Consider the following 20630-nt stretch of genomic DNA (forward strand, 5'->3'; position numbering starts at 1 on the left):
ACATCCTGTCTTTGTCCACCTTGTCTATTCTGCGCAGTATTTTGTATGTCGTTATCATGTCTCCCCTGACCCTCCTGGCCTCCAGTGTCATCAGTCCGATTTCCCTTAACCTTTCCTCGTACGACATTCCCTTGAGCTCTGGGACTAGCCTTGTTGCAAACCTTTGTACTTTCTCTAACTTCTTGACGTGCTTGACCAGGTGTGGGTTCCAGACTGGTGATGCATACTCCAGTATGGGCCTAACATACACAGTGTACAGTGTCTTGAACGATTCCTTATTAAGGTATCGGAACGCTATTCTCAGGTTTGCCAGGCGCCCGTATGCTGCAGCAGTTATTTGGTTGATGTGTGCCTCCCGTGATGTGCTCGGTGTTATGGTCACCCCAAGGTCTTTCTCCCTGAGTGAGGTCTGTAGTCTTTGTCCACCTAGCCTGTACTCTGTCTGCGGTCTTCTTTGCCCCTCCCCAATCTTCATGACTTTGCATTTGGCTGGATTAAATTCGAGAAGCCAGTTACTGGACCACATGTCCAGCCTGTCCAGGTCTCTTTGCAGTCCTGCCTCATCCTCGTCCGATTTAATTCTTCTCATCAACTTCACGTCATCTGCGAACAGGGACACTTCAGAGTCTATTCCTTCCATCATGTCGTTCACATATATCAAAAATAGCACTGGTCCTAGAACTGACCCCTGTGGGACCCCGCTCGTAACAGGCGCCCACTGTGATACCTCTTCACGTACCATGACTCGTTGCTACCTCCCTGTCAGGTATTCCCTTATCCATTGCAGTGCCCTCCCTTTTACATGCGCCTGATCCTCCAGCTTCTGCACTAATCTCTTGTGGGGAACTGTGTCAAAGGCCTTCCTGCAGTCTAGGAAAACGCAATCTACCCACCCCTCTCTCTCGTGTCTTACTTTTGTTACCTTGTCATAAAACTCCAGGAGGTTTGTGATACAGGATTTGCCTTCCATGAACCCATGCTGGTTTTCATTTATAATCTTGTTCCTTTCCAGGTGTTCGACCACTTTCCTCCTGATAATCTTCTCCATGACTTTGCACACAATACATGTCAGAGACATGTGTACTCACCTATTTATACTCACCTATTTGTGGTTGCAGGGGTCGAGTCACAGCTCCTGGCCCCGCCTCTTCGCTGATTGCTACTAGGTCCTCTCTCTCCCTGCCCCATGAGCTCTATCATACCTCGCCTTAAAACTATGTATGGTTCCCGCCTCCACTACGTCACTTTCTGGGCTATTCCATGGCCTGACCACTCTATGACTGAAGAAATACTTCCTAACATCCCTTTGATTCATCTGAGTCTTCAACTTCCAACTGTGACCTCTTGTGTCTGTGTCCCTTCTCTGGAACATCCCGTCTTTGTCCACCTTGTCTATTCCGCGCAGTATTTTATATGTCGTTATCATGTCTCCCCTGACCCTCCTGTCCTCCAGTGTCGTCAGGCCGATTTCCCTCAACCTTTCTTCGTAGGACAATCCCCGTAGCTCTGGGACTAGTCTTGTTGCAAACCTTTGCACTTTCTCTAATTTCTTGACATGCTTGACTAGGTGTGGATTCCAAACTGGTGCTGCATACTCCAGTATGGGCCTGACGTAAATGGTATACAGAGTCTTAAACGAATCCTTACTGAGGTATCGGAACACTAACCGTAGGTTTGCCAGGCGCCCGTTTGCTGCAGCAGTTATCTGATTGATGTGCGCCTCAGGAGATATGCTCGGTGTTATACCCACCCCCAGATCTTTTTCCTTGAGTGAGGTTTGCAGTCTTTGGCCATCTAAACTATATTGTGTCTGCAGTCTTCTTTGCCCTTCCCCAATCTTCATGACTTTGCATTTGGCAGGGTTAAATTCAAGGAGCCAGTTGCTGGACCAGGCTTGTAGCCTGTCCAGGTCTCTTTGTAGTCCTGCCTGATCCTCATCCGATTTGATTCTTCTCATTAACTTCGCATCATCTGCAAACAAGGACACTTCTGAGTCTATCCCTTCCGTTATGTCGTTCACATATACCAAGAACAGCACAGGTCCTAGGACTGACCCCTGTGGAACCCCGCTTGTCACAGGCGCCCACTCTGACACCTCGTCGCGTACCATAACTCGTTGTTGCCTCCCTGTCAGGTATTCTCTGATCCATTGCAGTGACTTTCCTGTTATGTGTGCCTGATCCTCTAGCTTTTGCAGTAACCTCTTGTGAGGAACTGTGTCGAAGGCCTTCTTGCAGTCCGAAAATATGCAGTCGATCCACCCCTCTCTCTCTTGTCTTACTTCTGTCACCTTGTCATAAAACTCTAGTAGGTTTGTGACACAGGATTTTCCTTCCCTGAAACCGTGCTGGTTGTCAATTATACACTTGTTTCTTTCCAGGTGCCCCACCACTCTCCTCCTGATGATCTTCTCCATGACCTTGCATACTATACACGTTAGTGATACAGGTCTGTAGTTTAGTGCCTCATGTCTGTCTCCCTTTTTAAAAATTGCGACTACATTTGCCATTTTCCATACCTCAGGGAGTTGCCCAGTTTCAAATGATGTGTTGAAGATCTTTGTTAATGGCTCACACAATATCTCTGCTCCCTCTTTAAGGACCCATGGAGAGATGTTGTCTGGTCCCACCGCCTTTGAGGTGTCAAGTTCGCATAGCAGCTTCTTCACCTCCTCCTTGGTTATATGTACCTCATCCAGCACTTGCTGGTGTGCCCCCCTGTTATGATTTCCTGGAGTCCTACTGGTTTCCACTGTAAATACCTCTTTAAATCTTGTGTTGAGCTCCTGACATACCTCTTGGTCGTTTCTTGTGAATTCCCCATCACCCTTCCTCAGTCTGATTACCTGGTCCTTGACTGTTGTTTTCCGCCTGATGTGGCTGTACAACAGCTTCGGGTCAGTCTTTACTTTTGATGCTATGTCATTTTCATATTGTCTCTGAGCCTCCCTTCTTATCTGTGCATATTCGTTTCTGGCTCTTCGGCTGATTTCTTTATTTTCCTGAGTTCTCTGTCTTCTGTACCTTTTCCATTGTCTAGTACACCTAGTTTTTGCCTCCCTACACCTTTGGGTGAACCAAGGACTCGTTCTGTTCTTCCCATTATTTCTGTTTCCCTTGGGAACAAACCTCTCCTCTGCCTCCTTGCATTTTGTTGCTACATAGTCCATCATTTCTTGTACTGGTTTTCCTGTCAGTTCCCTCTCCCACTGAATGTCTTGAAGGAAGTTCCTCATGCCTGAGTAATTCCCCCTTTTGTAGTTTGGTTTTTCCCAGCCTATTCCTGCTACTCTCTCCACTTGGAGCTCAACTATGTAGTCGAAGCACAGAACCACATGATCACTAGCTCCCAGGGGCCTTTCATACATGATACCCTCGATGTCCGAACTACTCATGGTGAATACAAGGTCCAGCCTTGCTGGTTCATCCTCTCCTCTCTCTCTGGTAGTGTCTCTAACATGTTGATGCATGAGGTTTTCCAGTACCACATCCATCATCTTGGCTCTCCATGTTTTGGGACCTCCATGGGGCTCCAGGTTTTCCCAGTCAATCTCCTTGTGATTGAAATCACCCATAACTAGTAACTTTGCTCCCCCCATGTGTGCTCTCCTGGCCACCTCGGCTAGTGTGTCGATCATTGCTTCATTGCTCTGTTGCTCTCATCGTATTCTTCTCTTGGCCTCCTGCAGTTCTGTGGTGGGTTGTACATTACTGCAATTATCACCTTATGTCCCTCAGACTGGATTGTTCCTACTAAGTAGTCCCTTTCGCCCATGCCATCCATTCCTTCCATTTTCTCAAAATCCCACTGGTTTTTAATGAGCAGTGCAACTCCTCCTCCCCCTCTCCTCCCTCTGTCTTTCCCGAGGATTTGGTATCCGGATGGAAAGATTGAATCTGTTATTATTCTGGTGAGTTTTGTTTCTGTGAGTGCTATTATGTCTGGGGATGTCTCTTTGATTCTTTTGTGCCATTCCTCATACTTGTTTGTTATTCCATCTGCATTTGTATACCACACCTTCAACTTCTTTTCTAAGACTGTGGTCTGGGAGGTATATTGGGGTTGGGGAAGCGGGAGACCTGGTAAGGAACTATGGGTTGTTGCTGTGGGGGTGGAGTTTGTAATGTAGTGGGTGGGGGCATTGGATGTGGCATGGGTGTTTTGATTTAGAGTGTTTGGTTGCACTGGGGTTGACCTGGTTGGGAGGCTTCTATAGGAAGTTGTGAGGGAGGCTGTATTTGAACTTCTTCCTGGGTCTGGGATCTCCTGTCTGTCTTCTCCATCCCCTCTCTTTCCTCCTTTCGCCTTTGTACCATTTCTCTCAGTTTCTGCCTTTCTTCTTGTGTTCTGTCGTGGTCGAGATACACCTTCCTGTATGCCGGCATGTCCCTTAATCGTGCTTTCTCCTGCAGGATCCTGTTCTGAGTCGCTTCTGCCTTGAAGGTCACTTTCACTGGCCGGGTTCTTTTTTTTACAAACCCCCCTATTCTCCGAAAATTTTCCAGCTGGGTCATGTCGTCTTCTCCTATTGCTTTCATGATGCTTTCAATTGCTTTCGTGTGTGTGTGTGTGTGTGCTGTGCATGTGTGTGTGTGTGTGTGAATGAAATATAATCTAGAGTTAATTTTGACCTGGTCAGTTTGTTTCTTCACAAACAGACCACTGCCAACCTTCCGAGTAGATGCTGATAAAGGTTTCAACTTCTCTAACCCAGATGAAGCTTTTGTTTGCCAGAAAAAGAACCACTTCCAAGTCACTGTTCATGTCCAGGTCAGTACCTTCCAGGTTACCCTCTCATGTCTAGTTCACTCTCTTTTAAGTCATCATGCTTGTTCATGTTGGTACAATACCCTGTAAGTCACCATCTGGGTAATCATCCATATATAGACTCAATATTTTTCAACTTTGCTAGAATACTCATCTCTAGGTTTTGTGGTATCCAAGTCTATCCATATTATATTCGTGGGCAAGTCCTGAACGGTAAAGGTAATATAACACCAGGGAAATAACATGGGTGGGGGTAATTAGGATTGATCTTAGGAGGAGAAGGCTAGGTCCAGTTCTTTGAATTAGGCATCCTTGAACTGGATGTATCCAGTTCAAGGCATCCGCCTTGAACTGTCTGCATCCAGCAACAAACAGCCATGCTACTATATTTAAATATCACTTTGAAGGTAATTAAATCCTTGACTTTGTAGAAGTTAATTTCTATTACTCTGCAAAGTTACACATGTCGCAAATCTCACCTGAGGACAGCTGTTTGGACCTGGTCCTGATTTCAGAATAATACTACTAAAGTATAATGTGTAATGATACACTGAAGTGGCAGTGTTTCATTCTAGAGATAAGTGATGCTAAGCCAAATTTAGATTATGTAAAACATACATTTTTGAACAATATATTCAAACTAAGTTCCCAGTTCCTATGATGAAGGAATGACTTCATTGAACTTGACAACTAGTTAACAAACTGGGAAATGCTATCCATTATACTGAAATGTAATCTAGTGAGATGCAACTTGTATCACAGTTACTGTAGTGGGATCATTATCTTTCTACCATCATAGAAGAAAAGCATCTTTGGTGTAATATTTCATCAATCATTAAGTCAGTGATGCATGTAGGAATATCAGTGAAAAGAGCTAACCATAGTCTAGGAATAATCAAGCATATTGAATATGAGGACAAAAAACTGTCATCTTGACTACTGTGTTCAAGCATGAGCTGACACCTACTCTAGGATATTATTGGTGAAGTATTATCAGTATTATTGGAAAAAATGCTAAATACAGGTAATACAAAAGACTAAAAATAGTACATAAAATGTTAGATTAATATTATATCTGGATATGAAAGCCCTGGGGGTCTAGAAATTGCACCTTTTATTTTAGTACATATAAACCTAAGTTTGGTATCTGTGAACTCATCACCCATGAACTTCTTGCCAAGTGCATTCATTGTGGGTACTGCATTGTTTAAATGCATGATATTAATCTTTTAACTGGGAAAACCATCTAAATATTAATTTTGTTGTAGTCTGAATTTGTTAAAATTAATGCCTGTATGGGTTCACAACTAAATTTACACAATATCTATTATACTTCATGTGTCTTGTAATCAAATATCAACTTTCTTTTGAATCCTCCAATCACATATTGTAAATTCTTATTTATACGTGTGTAGGTCCTCCAATCAACTAAATAGTTGCTGTGTTGGTTTTCCTATCTCAGAACAGTTGGTGTATGGAATTCTCTATTACAAAAACCACTTTGAATTTAAAACATAGGTGTACCTATGGATAGTGTCATAGGCTCTTTGTGGTTCCTCATCTATGTCAGTGACCTTTCTGATGCATCTCAGGAGCTTAAATGAATTCTGTTTGCAGATGACATCACTGACATCACTTTTCATATATCAAGTGCAGATTCCATTGAGCTTATAAAGATGTCTACCTGGATGACAACAAATTCACGCTCAATGTAGATAAGATATTCTACATGATGTTTAAGATCAGAGCCAAAAATATTTCATTAAACATTAAGATATATAATACATGTATTGAAAGGAAAGATGTGGGGGGAAATTTCTAGGTATACACCCTCACAGGAAACTAAAATTTAATACACACATTTAGCATGTTTCTAAGAAAATTTCCAGAAATACTGGCATTCTCAGAAATACAGCATGTACTGCAAACATCATTACTCACCCTCTACTATGCACCTCACCCATGGCATGTATGCAAGGTATCTGCAATGGTGAATCACCTTAAATCTGTCATAACACAGCAGAAATCTACTGTGAGAATAATTACTTAATCTTGTCCTAGGTAACACACACCCCTGCTATTCCAAAGTTTAAATTTACACGTTATACAAAGCATTCAAACATTCTGTTGTGCATACTTTATGTACAGGACAAAAATTCATACCCAGACCTAAAACTCTTCCTAGAAAACTGCAGTAGAATACATTGCCATAATAATAATAATATTAATAATAATATCTATTTCTACAAGTACATGTACAAGGTATACAGGCTTAGCTGACATCAGTGACATACTACTTTATAGAAAGCCACTTGTTATGCAGAGCATTTCAGGCAAATTAAGTCAATTTTGTCTCAGGATGTGACCCACACCAGTCAACTAACACCTAGGTTACCATTTTACTGATGGGTGAACAGGGACAGCAGGTGTCTTATGAAAACAATGTTTTCCAGCTATACCGGGGGATCAATCCTCGAACCTCAGTGTGTGAGATGAGTGCACTAACGATTGAGCTATGAGACACATTGCACGTGTTTAACTCACCCTAACTTGGAATTCCATGTTCATGAAAGGCCCAAAATTATGGAACTCGCTTTCAGAAGATTCTAAAACACCTCTATCTGCCTACTGCTTCAAGAATATTGTGTAAAAATATCCCTTAATCTAATGAAATACACCTTCCTGTCCAGTTGTCAGCTTGCAGTCATATGTACAATCATTATCTCTACCATCTCTTATCCTTTATGCTGCTCTTGTGAAGAGAATCTTATACATATGTACTCTAAAAAAAAAAATTGTCATAATCTTTTCTCAGACTAACCTTACTTAGTCAACTGTTGTATGTCATTTTTAAACTAATCCCTAACTATGATATTGTGTATAAAATTATCCATGTTGATTTGTCACATAAAGCCTAATTATATATGTTAGAACTATAATTAAATAACTTTTAAGGCCTAGAATTAGTGTGCCCATAATACTGTACATAATGCACTTTTCTTAGAATATGTAATAAATGTTTTCCTAAATCTGTAACCAACCTGTAACCATACAAAATGTAAAACCATTCAATGTAATCTTTGTTATTTAATTAAGACAATAAGCATCTTTATCTTTTCTTAGTAGCAGAATAGATTGTGTTAGCTTTTCTATCATTGAAGTTCACATGTGCCTCTCCTGACAGGCATCTGGTGAGCCTGTGTTTGTGAAGAGTCCAGAGGGCCTGCAGAAGGTGGACCGCTTTTTTGTGCACTTCTTTGGTGTCAAAACTGAGTCACCGTCGCAAGTAATACGTGTGGAGCAGAGTCAAAGTGACAGAAGCAAGAAGGCCTTTCACCCTGTACAGTAGGTGTCTGCTTTAACATAAAAATTGTTAAGATGCAAAATGAATCAAATTTAGGGGTAGCAGTAATGTTGAAGGATCAGTTATGGAAGGAGAAAAGAGAATATGAATGTGTAAATTCAAGGATTATGTGGATTAAAGTAAAGGTTGGATGCGAAAAGTGGGTCATAATAAGCGTGTATGCACCTGGAGAAGAGAGGAATGTAGAGAGGGAGAGATTTTGGGAGATGTTAAGTGAATGTATAGGAACCTTTGAACCAAGTGAGAGAGTAATTGTGGTAGGGGACCTGAATGCTAAAGTAGGAGAAACTTTTAGAGAGGGTGTGGTAGGTAAGTTTGGGGTGCCAGGTGTAAATGATAATGGGAACCCTTTGATTGAACTTTGCATAGAAAGGGGTTTAGTTATAGGTAATACATATTTTAAGAAAAAGAGGATAAATAAGTATACAAGATATGATGTAGGGCGAAATGACAGTAGTTTGCTGGATTATGTATTGGTAGATCAAAGACTGTTGAGTAGACCAGGATGTACATGTTTATAGAGGGGCCACAGATATATCAGATCACTTTTTAGTTGTAGCTACACCGAGAGTAAAAGGTAGATGGGATACAAGGAGAATAGAAGCATCAGGGAAGAGAGAGGTGAAGGTTTATAAACTAAAAGAGGAGGCAGTTAGGATAAGATATAAACAGCTATTGGAGGATAGATGGGCTAATGAGAGCATAGGCAATGGGGTCGAAGAGGTATGGGATAGGTTTAAAAATGTAGTGTTAGAGTGTTCAGCAGAAGTTAGTGGTTACAGGAAAGTGGGTGCGAGAGGGAAGAGGAGCGATTGGTGGAATGATGATGTAAAGAGAGTAGTAAGGGAGAAAAAGTTAGCATATGAGAAGTTTTTACAAAGTAGAAGTGATGCAAGGAGGGAAGAGTATATGGAGAAAAAGAGAGAGGTTAAGAGAGTGGTGAAGCAATGTAAAAAGAGAGCAAATGAGAGAGTGGGTGAGATGTTATCAACAAATTTTGTTGAAAATAAGAAAAAGTTTTGGAGTGAGATTAACAAGTTAAGGAAGCCTAGAGAACAAATGGATTTGTCAGTTAAAACTAGGAGAGGAGAATTATTAAATGGAGAGTTAGAGGTATTGGGAAGATGGAAGGAATATTTTGAGGAATTGTTAAATGTTGATGAAGATAGGGAAGCTGTGATTTCGTGTATAGGGCAAGGAAGAATAACATCTTGTAGGAGTGAGGAAGAGCCAGTTGTGAGTGTGGGGGAAGTTCGTGAGGCAGTAGGTAAAATGAAAGGGGGTAAGGCAGCCGGGATTGATGGGATAAAGATAGAAATGTTAAAAGCAGGTGGGGATATAATTTTGGAGTGGTTGGTGCTATTATTTAATAAATGTATGGAAGAGGGTAAGGTACCTAGGGATTGGCAGAGAGCATGCATAGTTCCTTTGTATAAAGGCAAAGGGGACAAAAGAGAGTGCAAAAATTATAGGGGGATAAGTCTGTTGAGTATACCTGCTGAGTATACCTGTTGAGTATACCTGTGTATGGTAGAGTTATTATTGAAAGAATTAAGAGTAAGACGGAGAATAGGATAGCAGACGAACAAGGAGGCTTTAGGAAAGGTAGGGGGTGTGTGGACCAGGTGTTTACAGTGAAACATATAAGTGAACAGTATTTAGATAAAGCTAAAGAGGTTTTTGTGGCATTTATGGATTTGGAAAAGGCGTATGACAGGGTGGATAGGGGGGCAATGTGGCAGATGTTGCAGGTGTATGGTGTAGGAGGTAGGTTACTGAAAGCAGTGAAGAGTTTTTACGAGGATAGTGAGGCTCAAGTTAGAGTATGTAGGAAAGAGGGAGTTTATTTCCCAGTAAAAGTAGGCCTTAGACAAGGATGTGTGATGTCACCGTGGTTGTTTAATACATTTATAGATGGGGTTGTAAGAGAAGTAAATGCGAGGGTCTTGGCAAGAGGCATGGAGTTAAAAGATAAAGAATCACACATAAAGTGGGAGTTGTCACAGTTGCTCTTTGCTGATGACACTGTGCTCTTGGGAGATTCTGAAGAGAAGTTGCAGAGGTTGGTGGATGAATTTGGTAGGGTATGCAAAAGAAGAAAATTAAAAGTGAATACAGGATAGTAGGTTATGAGGATAACAAAAAGATTAGGTGATGAAAGATTGGATATCAGATTGGAGGGAGAGAGTATGGAGGAGGTGAATGTATTCAGATATTTGGGAGTGGACGTGTCAGCGGATGGGTCTATGAAAGATGAGGTGAATCATAGAATTGATGAGGGGGAAAGAGTGAGTGGTGCACTTAGGAGTCTGTGGAGACAAAGAACTTTGTCCTTGGAGGCAAAGAGGGGAATGTATGAGAGTATAGTTTTACCAACGCTCTTATATGGGTGTGAAGCATGGGTGATGAATGTTGCAGCGAGGAGAAGGCTGGAGGCAGTGGAGATGTCATGTCTGAGGGCAATGTGTGGTGTGAATATAATGCAGAGAATTCGTAGTTTGGAAGTTAGGAGGAGATGCAGGGTTACCAAAACTGTTGTCCAGAGGGCTGAGGAAGGGTTGTTGAGGTGGTTTGGACATGTAGAGAGAATGGAGCGAAACAGAATGACTTCAAGAGTGTATCAGTCTGTAGTGGAAGGAAGGCGGGGTAGGGGTCGGCCTAGGAAAGGTTGGAGGGAGGGGGTAAAGGAGGTTTTGTGTGCGAGGGGCTTGGACTTCCAGCGGGCATGCGTGAGCGTGTTTGATAGGACTTGAGTCCTGGAGATGGGAAGTACAGTGCCTGCACTCTGAAGGAGGGGTGTTAATGTTGCAGTTTAAACTGTAGTGTAAAGCACCCTTCTGGCAAGACAGTGATGGAGTGAATGATGGTGAAAGTTTTTCTTTTTCGGGCCACCCTGCCTTGGTGGGAATCGGCCAGTGTGTTAATAATAATAATAATTAGAGTAATGCCTTCTCAATGATTTCATAAGTTAATCTACATTAGAACATAAGAAAGAAGGACACTGAAACAGGCCTACTGACCCATGTACGGTAGTTAAATGAAGTGAGGTAGGAGATGCTTTTCAATGGCACTTTATCTTTCATCTGCCTTTGAATTTATTTTCTTATCTGTTCTGTGCTACTTGCCAAGAGTAAGAAGTTCTGGAATGTACTTCCCTCTGGTACACAAGGGGTTATAGAGAGTAAATTTCCTAGAGATTCTAGTGAATTTAGAATTCATGAATAATACTGAATAGTGTCTTTAACCCTTTGAGGGTCGACAGGCCCTCTCCGAGACTCATTCTCAGGGTCGGCCAAATTTAAAAAAAAAAAATAATTTTTTCTTAGGAAAATATAGAGAATATTTTCCCTATCATAATGACACCAAAAGTATGAAATTTTATGGAAAACTTACGGAATTATGCTCTCGCGAAGTTAGCGGTCTCGGCGATGTTTACTCATCGGCAATTTTGCCCACTTTGAGCCTCATTTTCGGCCAATTCCACTGTACTAGTTGACAAAAAACATGAATATTTTGCTAGAACTCCATTTTTTTTCTATCGAATGAGTGCAAGAAACCACCCATTTACCAATTTCAACTATCCAGTACAGTGGTCAGAATTTAGCAATTTTGCCAATTTCACACAAATTTCAAAAGATGCCAATTTCCGAATAGGGTCCAGAATAAACAAGAAAGACATTCCTGGCACTAAAATGACATTTCCTCTGTTCATTAGTCACGTCTCAAGGCCCCTCTTACATTCTTTTGCTTTCCACTTTGAATTTTTATTCTCACAAAAAATAGAAGATTTACTGTTATGCAGACTACTGCATTAGTGTAAAAAATGGTATAAATAATATTGGCGCACTTGCAAAAGAATATTAGACTCACCAGTTGACGTGTATTGGACGCTTGGCATGATTTGTTTACTTTTGAACTTTGGTAAAAATTGAACATTTCTGCTACTTTGAGCTCAATTTCAAGGTACTTTTCATTGTAAAACCAGTCAAAATCATCTCAATTTCTGTAATATGCCTTCCATTCTATAAAATGAGACCAAGAAACTAGAATACAACAATAAATACCGTATGAAAATACAGTGCAAAGTCGCTGTTTTATTCCAAAAAAACGGTCAGTTTTTTTTTTCTCATTATGCACTGTGTGCTGCAGGATTTTTTTTATACTGTGCACACTGACCACATAGACCCATTCTTTCATATGTAGGCCTACGAGCTTTCTCCCACTAGATTTGAGGGCGCTAGAATTTAGGCATACTAGTACATCAAAAACCTTGGGTCGTAAGCCGTACTAGTACGGCCGAAACCCTCAAAGGGTTAATCAGTTTTGTTGTAGATTCGGGCACTTTTTGTGTTTCAAAGGCCATATCTAAATATAGCTCTAATCTGATTTATTACTGATGTTCATAAGTTTAGGCTCATATACCAACACTAAGAAAAAAATGAGCACCACAAAAAACCTGAATAATCAAAGCTAGTCATGGTTGGCTTTTCTGTAAAAACACTGAATACAGTAATTGAAGCATGCAAATCAGGAATCGCATGTATTCGTGGGATAGTTTTTGTACTGAAATATACATTGTAATGAACATCCTTTAAGTGTACGGGAGTGTATATTTTTCTCCTCTTTCTCACCACAGAGTTGACCTGAAGAACGATCAAATGAGCAAGATCACAGTAGGCCGTCTACATTTTTCTGAAACCACCAGCAACAATATGCGCAAAAAGGGCAAGCCAAACCCAGACCAACGATACTTCTATCTAGTAGTGGCACTCAAAGCTCACTGCGGAGACAATGCATATCCCATTGCTGCCCATGCCTCAGAGAAGATCATTGTTAGAGTGAGTGCCCACCCTAATTATGATTACCAGTTTGTCATTACAGGAATGGGGCTACGCTCTTAGTGCCACATCTACATTGTTCAGTTTATTTTATTTTGTTTTTGGATGTACACATAAATCATCTATATCTATTTTTTTGTTTAATTTTATGATTTTGCCATGGTATGGGTAGGGTTAGAACTCACAGTAAATTGTGAAATTCCTTGCATTGTCTGAACACCAATGCAAAGTATTCATCTTTTTCTTGAAGTCTGTTTCTTTGGCCAATGTCATTTCTTAAGTTGGTGAAGTTAAAGTTCCTCCAGTTACATACAGTATAGGTGTCCCATGCTTTATTGCAGTAGATGCAGGAAATATTCTGCATAAGAATCTTAGTTCATTTTGCAAGCTGTAATAATCACATATATTAATATTGGCAGTTTGGAGGGATATGTTGTGTATCTTTATATGTGTATGCTTCTAGACTGTTGTACTCTGAGCACCTCTGCAAAAACAGTGATAATGTGCGAGTGTGGTGAAAGTGTTGAATGATGATGAAAGTATTTTCTTTTTGGGGATTTTCTTTCTTTTTTGGGTCACCCTGCCTTGGTGGGAGACGGCCGACTTGTTGAAAAAAAAAAAAAAATTAATATATACCACATACAAATTTATCAATGGAAATGGGATGTTATATAAAAGTGAATTTGCACTGAGCCCATATAAAGCAAGGGAAACCTTGCTCTTTATGGGCCGTTTTGTGGTATTTCCTTGAAAAGTGGCAAAGAAGGTTTTGTGTTCTAGGGGCTTGGATATATAGCAGGCATGTATGAGTGTGTTAGATAGGAGTGAGTGGGGATGAGTGGTTTTTTGGGACTTGACAAGCTGCTGGAGCATGAGCAAGGTAATATTTTGTGAAGAGATTTAGGGAAACCAGTTAGCCAGACTTGAGTCCTGGAGGTGGGAAGTATAGTGCCTGCACTCTAAAGGAGGGGTTAGGGATATTTGCTGTTTAGAGTGACTTCCAAACTGTCATATCTGTGTACCTCTGGCAAGATAGTGATAGTGTGAATGATGGTGAAACTTTGTTTTTGGTCACCCTGCCTCAGTGGGAAATGGCCAGTGTGTTAAAAACACTAGGTTGCATGAATCAACCAGTTTTTGGTTTATATTTTCACCTTTTTTCTGATTTACATAATATCGTAATTTGTATTATTATTATTATTATAATCAAGGGGGAAGCGCTAAACCCGGAGGATTATACAGCGCCTAGGGGGGGATGTGGAAGGCACTCAGGCTTAATTTGGGGAACTGGAGCACAGATCCAATTCCCTAAATCAAGAGCCCCTCACCAACATCAAGGAACCTTCCTGGAGGGGATCGTAATTTGTAGTACTGTACACGAATGACCCTTTTGAAATTCCCCATAATATTTAATTGTATAAATCTATTTTGCAATATTTTCCTCATGGAGATAATTTGTAATGCTGAATCATGCATTTGCAGTCACCATAGATATGATTGTATTATTCCTGTACCTTCTTTTGATTTATTAATATTATATTTCTTCCAAAAATAAAGTAAATTTTCCTCCAACTGAAACTGTTACTTAATTCTTTTTCTCATTCAGTCTTATGTTTTGGAACCACCTAAATTATATATAATGTATCCAGTACCCATTTTCCTCAGGCATCAAATCCGGGTCAATTTGAAAGTGATGTGGAGTACACATTTCAACGAGGAACATACCCCGAGTCCATATACCACATGGGCCGTGTGGGAATTAATACAGATCGACCTGATGAGGCACTGGTGATTCATGGTAATGTCAAGATAACAGGACAGTTGCTACAGCCATCAGATAAACGTGCAAAGAAGGATGTAGCTGAGGTAAGCATGGCATGTACTCAAGACTACACAAAAGGGTCATTAACCTATACACTGTAACATGTACATGGCCAGTCAAGGATACTATAATTTATAAAATAGAAATTAGAGTAAATTCTTAGTATATATACAGATTGGGAGACATAAATAGTCTAGTAGATAACTAGTAAACATAATAACTAAAGTGGAAGCCTGGTCTCAGGTCAGTTGGTGGGAGGGAGTAGGAGATCCCTTGAAATCCGTCACAGGTAAAGTCATGCCAAAGCAAATATATGGGCAAGATGAAGCTGCCCAGGCCATTAAGGAAATAATAACATCTCTTCAGACACAAATCCAAACACAATTTAAGGACCTCAACACCAAATAAACATAAGCAGTCATCAAACAAATAGATGCGATGGAGTTGTCTTGCTGAATAAGCAGAATTGACAATTTATTCTTATAAATCAATATATATTGTAAAGTATTTAACTTTACACATACGAGAGTAATTAGTTTTTAAGTAAATAATTTAAATTTAAATTTGCATAACATTTGTGAGCATTAGTTTTAGGTGTAGCTAGCAGCAGATACTTGACTGACTATGTCATCAACCAGTAGACCTACTGTAAGGCTGCATCATGATCCCCTGATGAGGTCATCAACCAGTAGACCTACTATGAGACTGCATCATGATCCCCTGATGAAGTCATCCTCCAGTAGACAACCATCATGATCCCATGATGAGGTCATCAACCAGTAGACCTACTGTAAGACTGCATCATGATCCCCTGATGAGGTCATCAGCCAGTAGACCTACTGTAAGACTGCATCATGATCCCCTGATGAGGTCATCAACCCCTGAGTCATCAGACCTACTGTAAGACTGCATCATGATCCCCTGATTAGGTCATCAACCAGTAGACCTACTGTAAGACTGCATCATGATCCCCTGATGAGGTCATTAACCAGTAGACCTACTGTAAGACTGCATCATGATCCCCTGATGAAGTCATCAACCAGTAGACAACCATCATGATCCCCTGATGAGGTCATCAACCAGTAGACCTACTGTAAGACTGCATCATGATCCCCTGATGAGGTCATCAACCAGTAGACAACCATCATGATCCCCTGATTAGGTCATCAACCAGTAGACCTACTGTAAGACTGCATCATGATCCCCTGATGAGGTCATTAACCAGTAGACCTACTGTAAGACTGCATCATGATCCCCTGATGAGGTCATTAACCAGTAGACAACCATCATGATCCCCTGATGAGGTCATTAACCAGTAGACCTACTGTAAGACTGCATCATGATCCCCTAATGAGGTCATCAACCAGTAGACCTACTGTAAGACTGCATCATGATCCCCTGATGAAGTCATCAACCAGTAGACAACCATCATGATCCCCTGATTAGGTCATCAACCAGTAGACCTACTGTAAGACTGCATCATGATCCCCTGATGAGGTCATTAACCAGTAGACCTACTGTAAGACTGCATCATGATCCCCTGATGAGGCCATTAACCAGTAGACCTACTGTAAGACTGCATCATGATCCCCTGATGAGGCCATTAACCAGTAGACCTACTGTAAGACTGCATCATGATCCCCTGATGAAGTCATCAGCCAGTAGACAACTATCATGATCCCCTGATGAGGCCATTAACCAGTAGACCTACTGTAAGACTGCATCATGATCCCCTGATGAAGTCATCAACCAGTAGACAACTATCATGATCCCCTGATGAGGTCATCAACCAGTAGACCTACTGTAAGACTGCATCATGATCCCCTGATGAGGTCATTAACCAGTAGACCTACTGTAAGACTGCATCATGATCCCCTGATGAAGTCATCAACCAGTAGACAACCATCATGATCCCTTGATGAGGTCATCAACCAGTAGACCTACTGTAAGACTGCACCATGATCCCCTGATGAGGTCATCAGCCAGTAGACCTACTGTAAGACTGCATCATGATCCCCTGATGAGGTCATCAGCCAGTAGACCTACTGTAAGACTGCATCATGATCCCCTGATGAGGTCATTAACCAGTAGACCTACTGTAAGACTGCATCATGATCCCCTGATGAAGTCATCAACCAGTAGACAACCATCATGATCCCCTGATGAGGTCATCAACCAGTAGACCTACTGTAAGGCTGCATCATGATCCCCTGATGAGGTCATCAACCAGTAGACCTACTATGAGACTGCATCATGATCCCCTGATGAAGTCATCCTCCAGTAGACAACCATCATGATCCCATGATGAGGTCATCAACCAGTAGACCTACTGTAAGACTGCATCATGATCCCCTGATGAGGTCATCAACCAGTAGACCTACTATGAGACTGCATCATGATCCCCTGATGAAGTCATCCTCCAGTAGACAACCATCATGATCCCATGATGAGGTCATCAACCAGTAGACCTACTGTAAGACTGCATCATGATCCCCTGATGAGGTCATCAGCCAGTAGACCTACTGTAAGACTGCATCATGATCCCCTGATGAGGTCATCAACCAGTAGACCTGCTGTAAGACTGCATCATGATCCCCTGATGAGGTCATTAACCAGTAGACCTACTGTAAGACTGCATCATGATCCCCTGATGAGGTCATTAACCAGTAGACCTACTGTAAGACTGCATCATGATCCCCTGATGAAGTCATCAACCAGTAGACAACCATCATGATCCCCTGATGAGGTCATCAACCAGTAGACCTACTGTAAGACTGCATCATGATCCCCTGATGAGGTCATCAACCAGTAGACAACCATCATGATCCCCTGATTAGGTCATCAACCAGTAGACCTACTGTAAGACTGCATCATGATCCCCTGATGAGGTCATTAACCAGTAGACCTACTGTAAGACTGCATCATGATCCCCTGATGAGGTCATTAACCAGTAGACAACCATCATGATCCCCTGATGAGGTCATTAACCAGTAGACCTACTGTAAGACTGCATCATGATCCCCTAATGAGGTCATCAACCAGTAGACCTACTGTAAGACTGCATCATGATCCCCTGATGAAGTCATCAACCAGTAGACAACCATCATGATCCCCTGATTAGGTCATCAACCAGTAGACCTACTGTAAGACTGCATCATGATCCCCTGATGAGGTCATTAACCAGTAGACCTACTGTAAGACTGCATCATGATCCCCTGATGAGGCCATTAACCAGTAGACCTACTGTAAGACTGCATCATGATCCCCTGATGAGGCCATTAACCAGTAGACCTACTGTAAGACTGCATCATGATCCCCTGATGAAGTCATCAGCCAGTAGACAACTATCATGATCCCCTGATGAGGCCATTAACCAGTAGACCTACTGTAAGACTGCATCATGATCCCCTGATGAAGTCATCAACCAGTAGACAACTATCATGATCCCCTGATGAGGTCATCAACCAGTAGACCTACTGTAAGACTGCATCATGATCCCCTGATGAGGTCATTAACCAGTAGACCTACTGTAAGACTGCATCATGATCCCCTGATGAAGTCATCAACCAGTAGACAACCATCATGATCCCTTGATGAGGTCATCAACCAGTAGACCTACTGTAAGACTGCACCATGATCCCCTGATGAGGTCATCAGCCAGTAGACCTACTGTAAGACTGCATCATGATCCCCTGATGAGGTCATCAGCCAGTAGACCTACTGTAAGACTGCATCATGATCCCCTGATGAGGTCATTAACCAGTAGACCTACTGTAAGACTGCATCATGATCCCCTGATGAAGTCATCAACCAGTAGACAACCATCATGATCCCCTGATGAGGTCATCAACCAGTAGACCTACTGTAAGACTGCATCATGATCCCCTGATGAGGTAATTAACCAGTAAACCTACTGTAAGACTGCATCATGATCCCCTGATGAGGTCATCAACCAGTAGACCTACTGTAAGACTGCATCATGATCCCTTGATGAGGTCATCAACCAGTAGACCTACTGTAAGACTGCATCATGATCCCTTGATGAGGTCATCAACCAGTAGACCTACTGTAAGACTGCATCATGATCCCTTGATGAGGTCATCAACCAGTAGACCTACTGTAAGACTGCATCATGATCCCCTGATGAGGTAATTAACCAGTAAACCTACTGTAAGACTGCATCATGATCCCCTGATGAGGTCATCAACCAGTAGACAACCATCATGATCCCTTGATGAGGTCATCAACCAGTAGACCTACTGTAAGACTGCATCATGATCCCCAGAGCCATCACTTGCTGGAGTACATGCACATGTAGTAGGAAGAATGATGAAACAAATAATTACAAGTTATGTATTCTTCTGCAAATGAATACAGTTGTAGATGATAATATCATGCCAATTATGACATAAAATATTTTAGAAGTGATGTACTCTTATATAGAAATCAGTGTGATCAAAACGAGGGATAACAGAAGCAAGATTAATGAGACATTATATTATGTTTCAGGTGGACACAAAGGAGCAGCTGAAGAATGTACAAAATCTTAGAGTAGTAAAATATGCCTATAGAGAAGAGTTTGCAGAACAAGCTGGCATGAAAGGTGATGATATCTATGACACTGGTGTCATAGCGCAAGAGGTTCGTATTTGCTGCTAACATTGTCTAACTGTTTAGTAGGTTGCATATGTAAATACTGGTGTTTCTGGAACAATGTTTTGGAACATTGTTAAAATTTCCCTTCCAAAAATTATAATAACCAAAACTAAGTGCTAAACCCACATGGGTCTTGCAGCACTGTCCCTTCCAAAACATATACAAAATTATTCTTTGATAACTTTGGTTATTGTGCTGTTGTATCATAATGACAATACAGTGGACCCCTGCCTTACGATGTTAATCCGTTCCTGAGAGCTCATCGTAAGCTGAAATTATCGTTAGCCGAATTAGTTTTCCCCATAAGAAATAATGGAAATCAAATTAATCTGTTCCTGACACCCCAAAATATGAAAAAAAAAAATTTTTTACCACATGAAATATTAATTTTAATGCATACAAACTGAAGAAGACATGCACAATTACTACTCTACTAAGAATAGAATACATGACACTTACCTTTATTGAATATCTGGTGATGATTGATGGGATGGGAGGAGGGGAGAGTGTGGAAGTTATTGTTTAGAAGGGGAATCCCCTTCCATTAGGACTTGAGGCAGCAAGTCCTTTTCCGGGGTTACTTCCCTTCTTTTAATGCCACTAGGACCAGCTTGAGACTCACTGAACCTCTGTCGCACAACAAATCTGTCCATAGAGCTCTGTACTTCCCATTCCTTTAAGATTTTCCTAAAATGGGCCATAACATTGTCATTGTACAGGTTGCCAACACGACTTGTAGTAGCTGTGTCAGGGTGATTTTCATCCGTAAAGGTTTGCAGTTCAACCCACTTTGCACACATTTCCGTAATCTCTTTTTTCAATTCCATACTAATTCTTGCCCTTTTTACCACAGGGATGGCACTAGAACCTTTCTTGGGGTCCATGGTGACTTATTTTGCAGTTACAAGCACTAAAAACACTGGGATAATGTGAAATGTACCGAATGTATGCGTAGATGCAACTGCACTGGCGGGCTTGTAAACACTGGCGCTGAGGCCACACGTGGGACTCGTCCCGGACTAATCACGTAAGGCGAGTTTTTTATCGTGAGGCGAGGCAAAATTTTTGCGTTCAAATGCTTTATATGGCGGATTTAACGTAACGCGATGCGTTCGTAAGGCGGGGGTCCACTGTTTATATGAAACTGAGAGCAAGGGGCTGATAACCCCTTCTCCTATATAAA

The 20630-nt window shown here is 41.4% G+C and overlaps 1 protein-coding gene across 8 annotated transcripts in view; it reads left to right on the top strand.

The window, feature by feature from the left end:
• LOC128690775 (myelin regulatory factor-like protein) overlaps nucleotides 1-20630 on the top strand; it is a 300340-nt gene that overhangs the window by 240997 nt on the left and 38713 nt on the right. For all 8 annotated transcript variants that reach the window (XM_070088405.1, XM_070088399.1, XM_070088400.1 and 5 more), the window contains 5 exons: nucleotides 4659-4770; nucleotides 7952-8112; nucleotides 12768-12969; nucleotides 14635-14835; nucleotides 19301-19432. In XM_070088405.1, coding sequence (XP_069944506.1) covers nucleotides 4659-4770; nucleotides 7952-8112; nucleotides 12768-12969; nucleotides 14635-14835; nucleotides 19301-19432 — 808 coding nt within the window. The remainder of the gene's footprint in view (nucleotides 1-4658; nucleotides 4771-7951; nucleotides 8113-12767; nucleotides 12970-14634; nucleotides 14836-19300; nucleotides 19433-20630) is intronic.

Source organism: Cherax quadricarinatus, chromosome 24 (genome assembly GCF_038502225.1).
Source record: "Cherax quadricarinatus isolate ZL_2023a chromosome 24, ASM3850222v1, whole genome shotgun sequence".
Taxonomy (NCBI): domain Eukaryota; kingdom Metazoa; phylum Arthropoda; class Malacostraca; order Decapoda; family Parastacidae; genus Cherax; species Cherax quadricarinatus.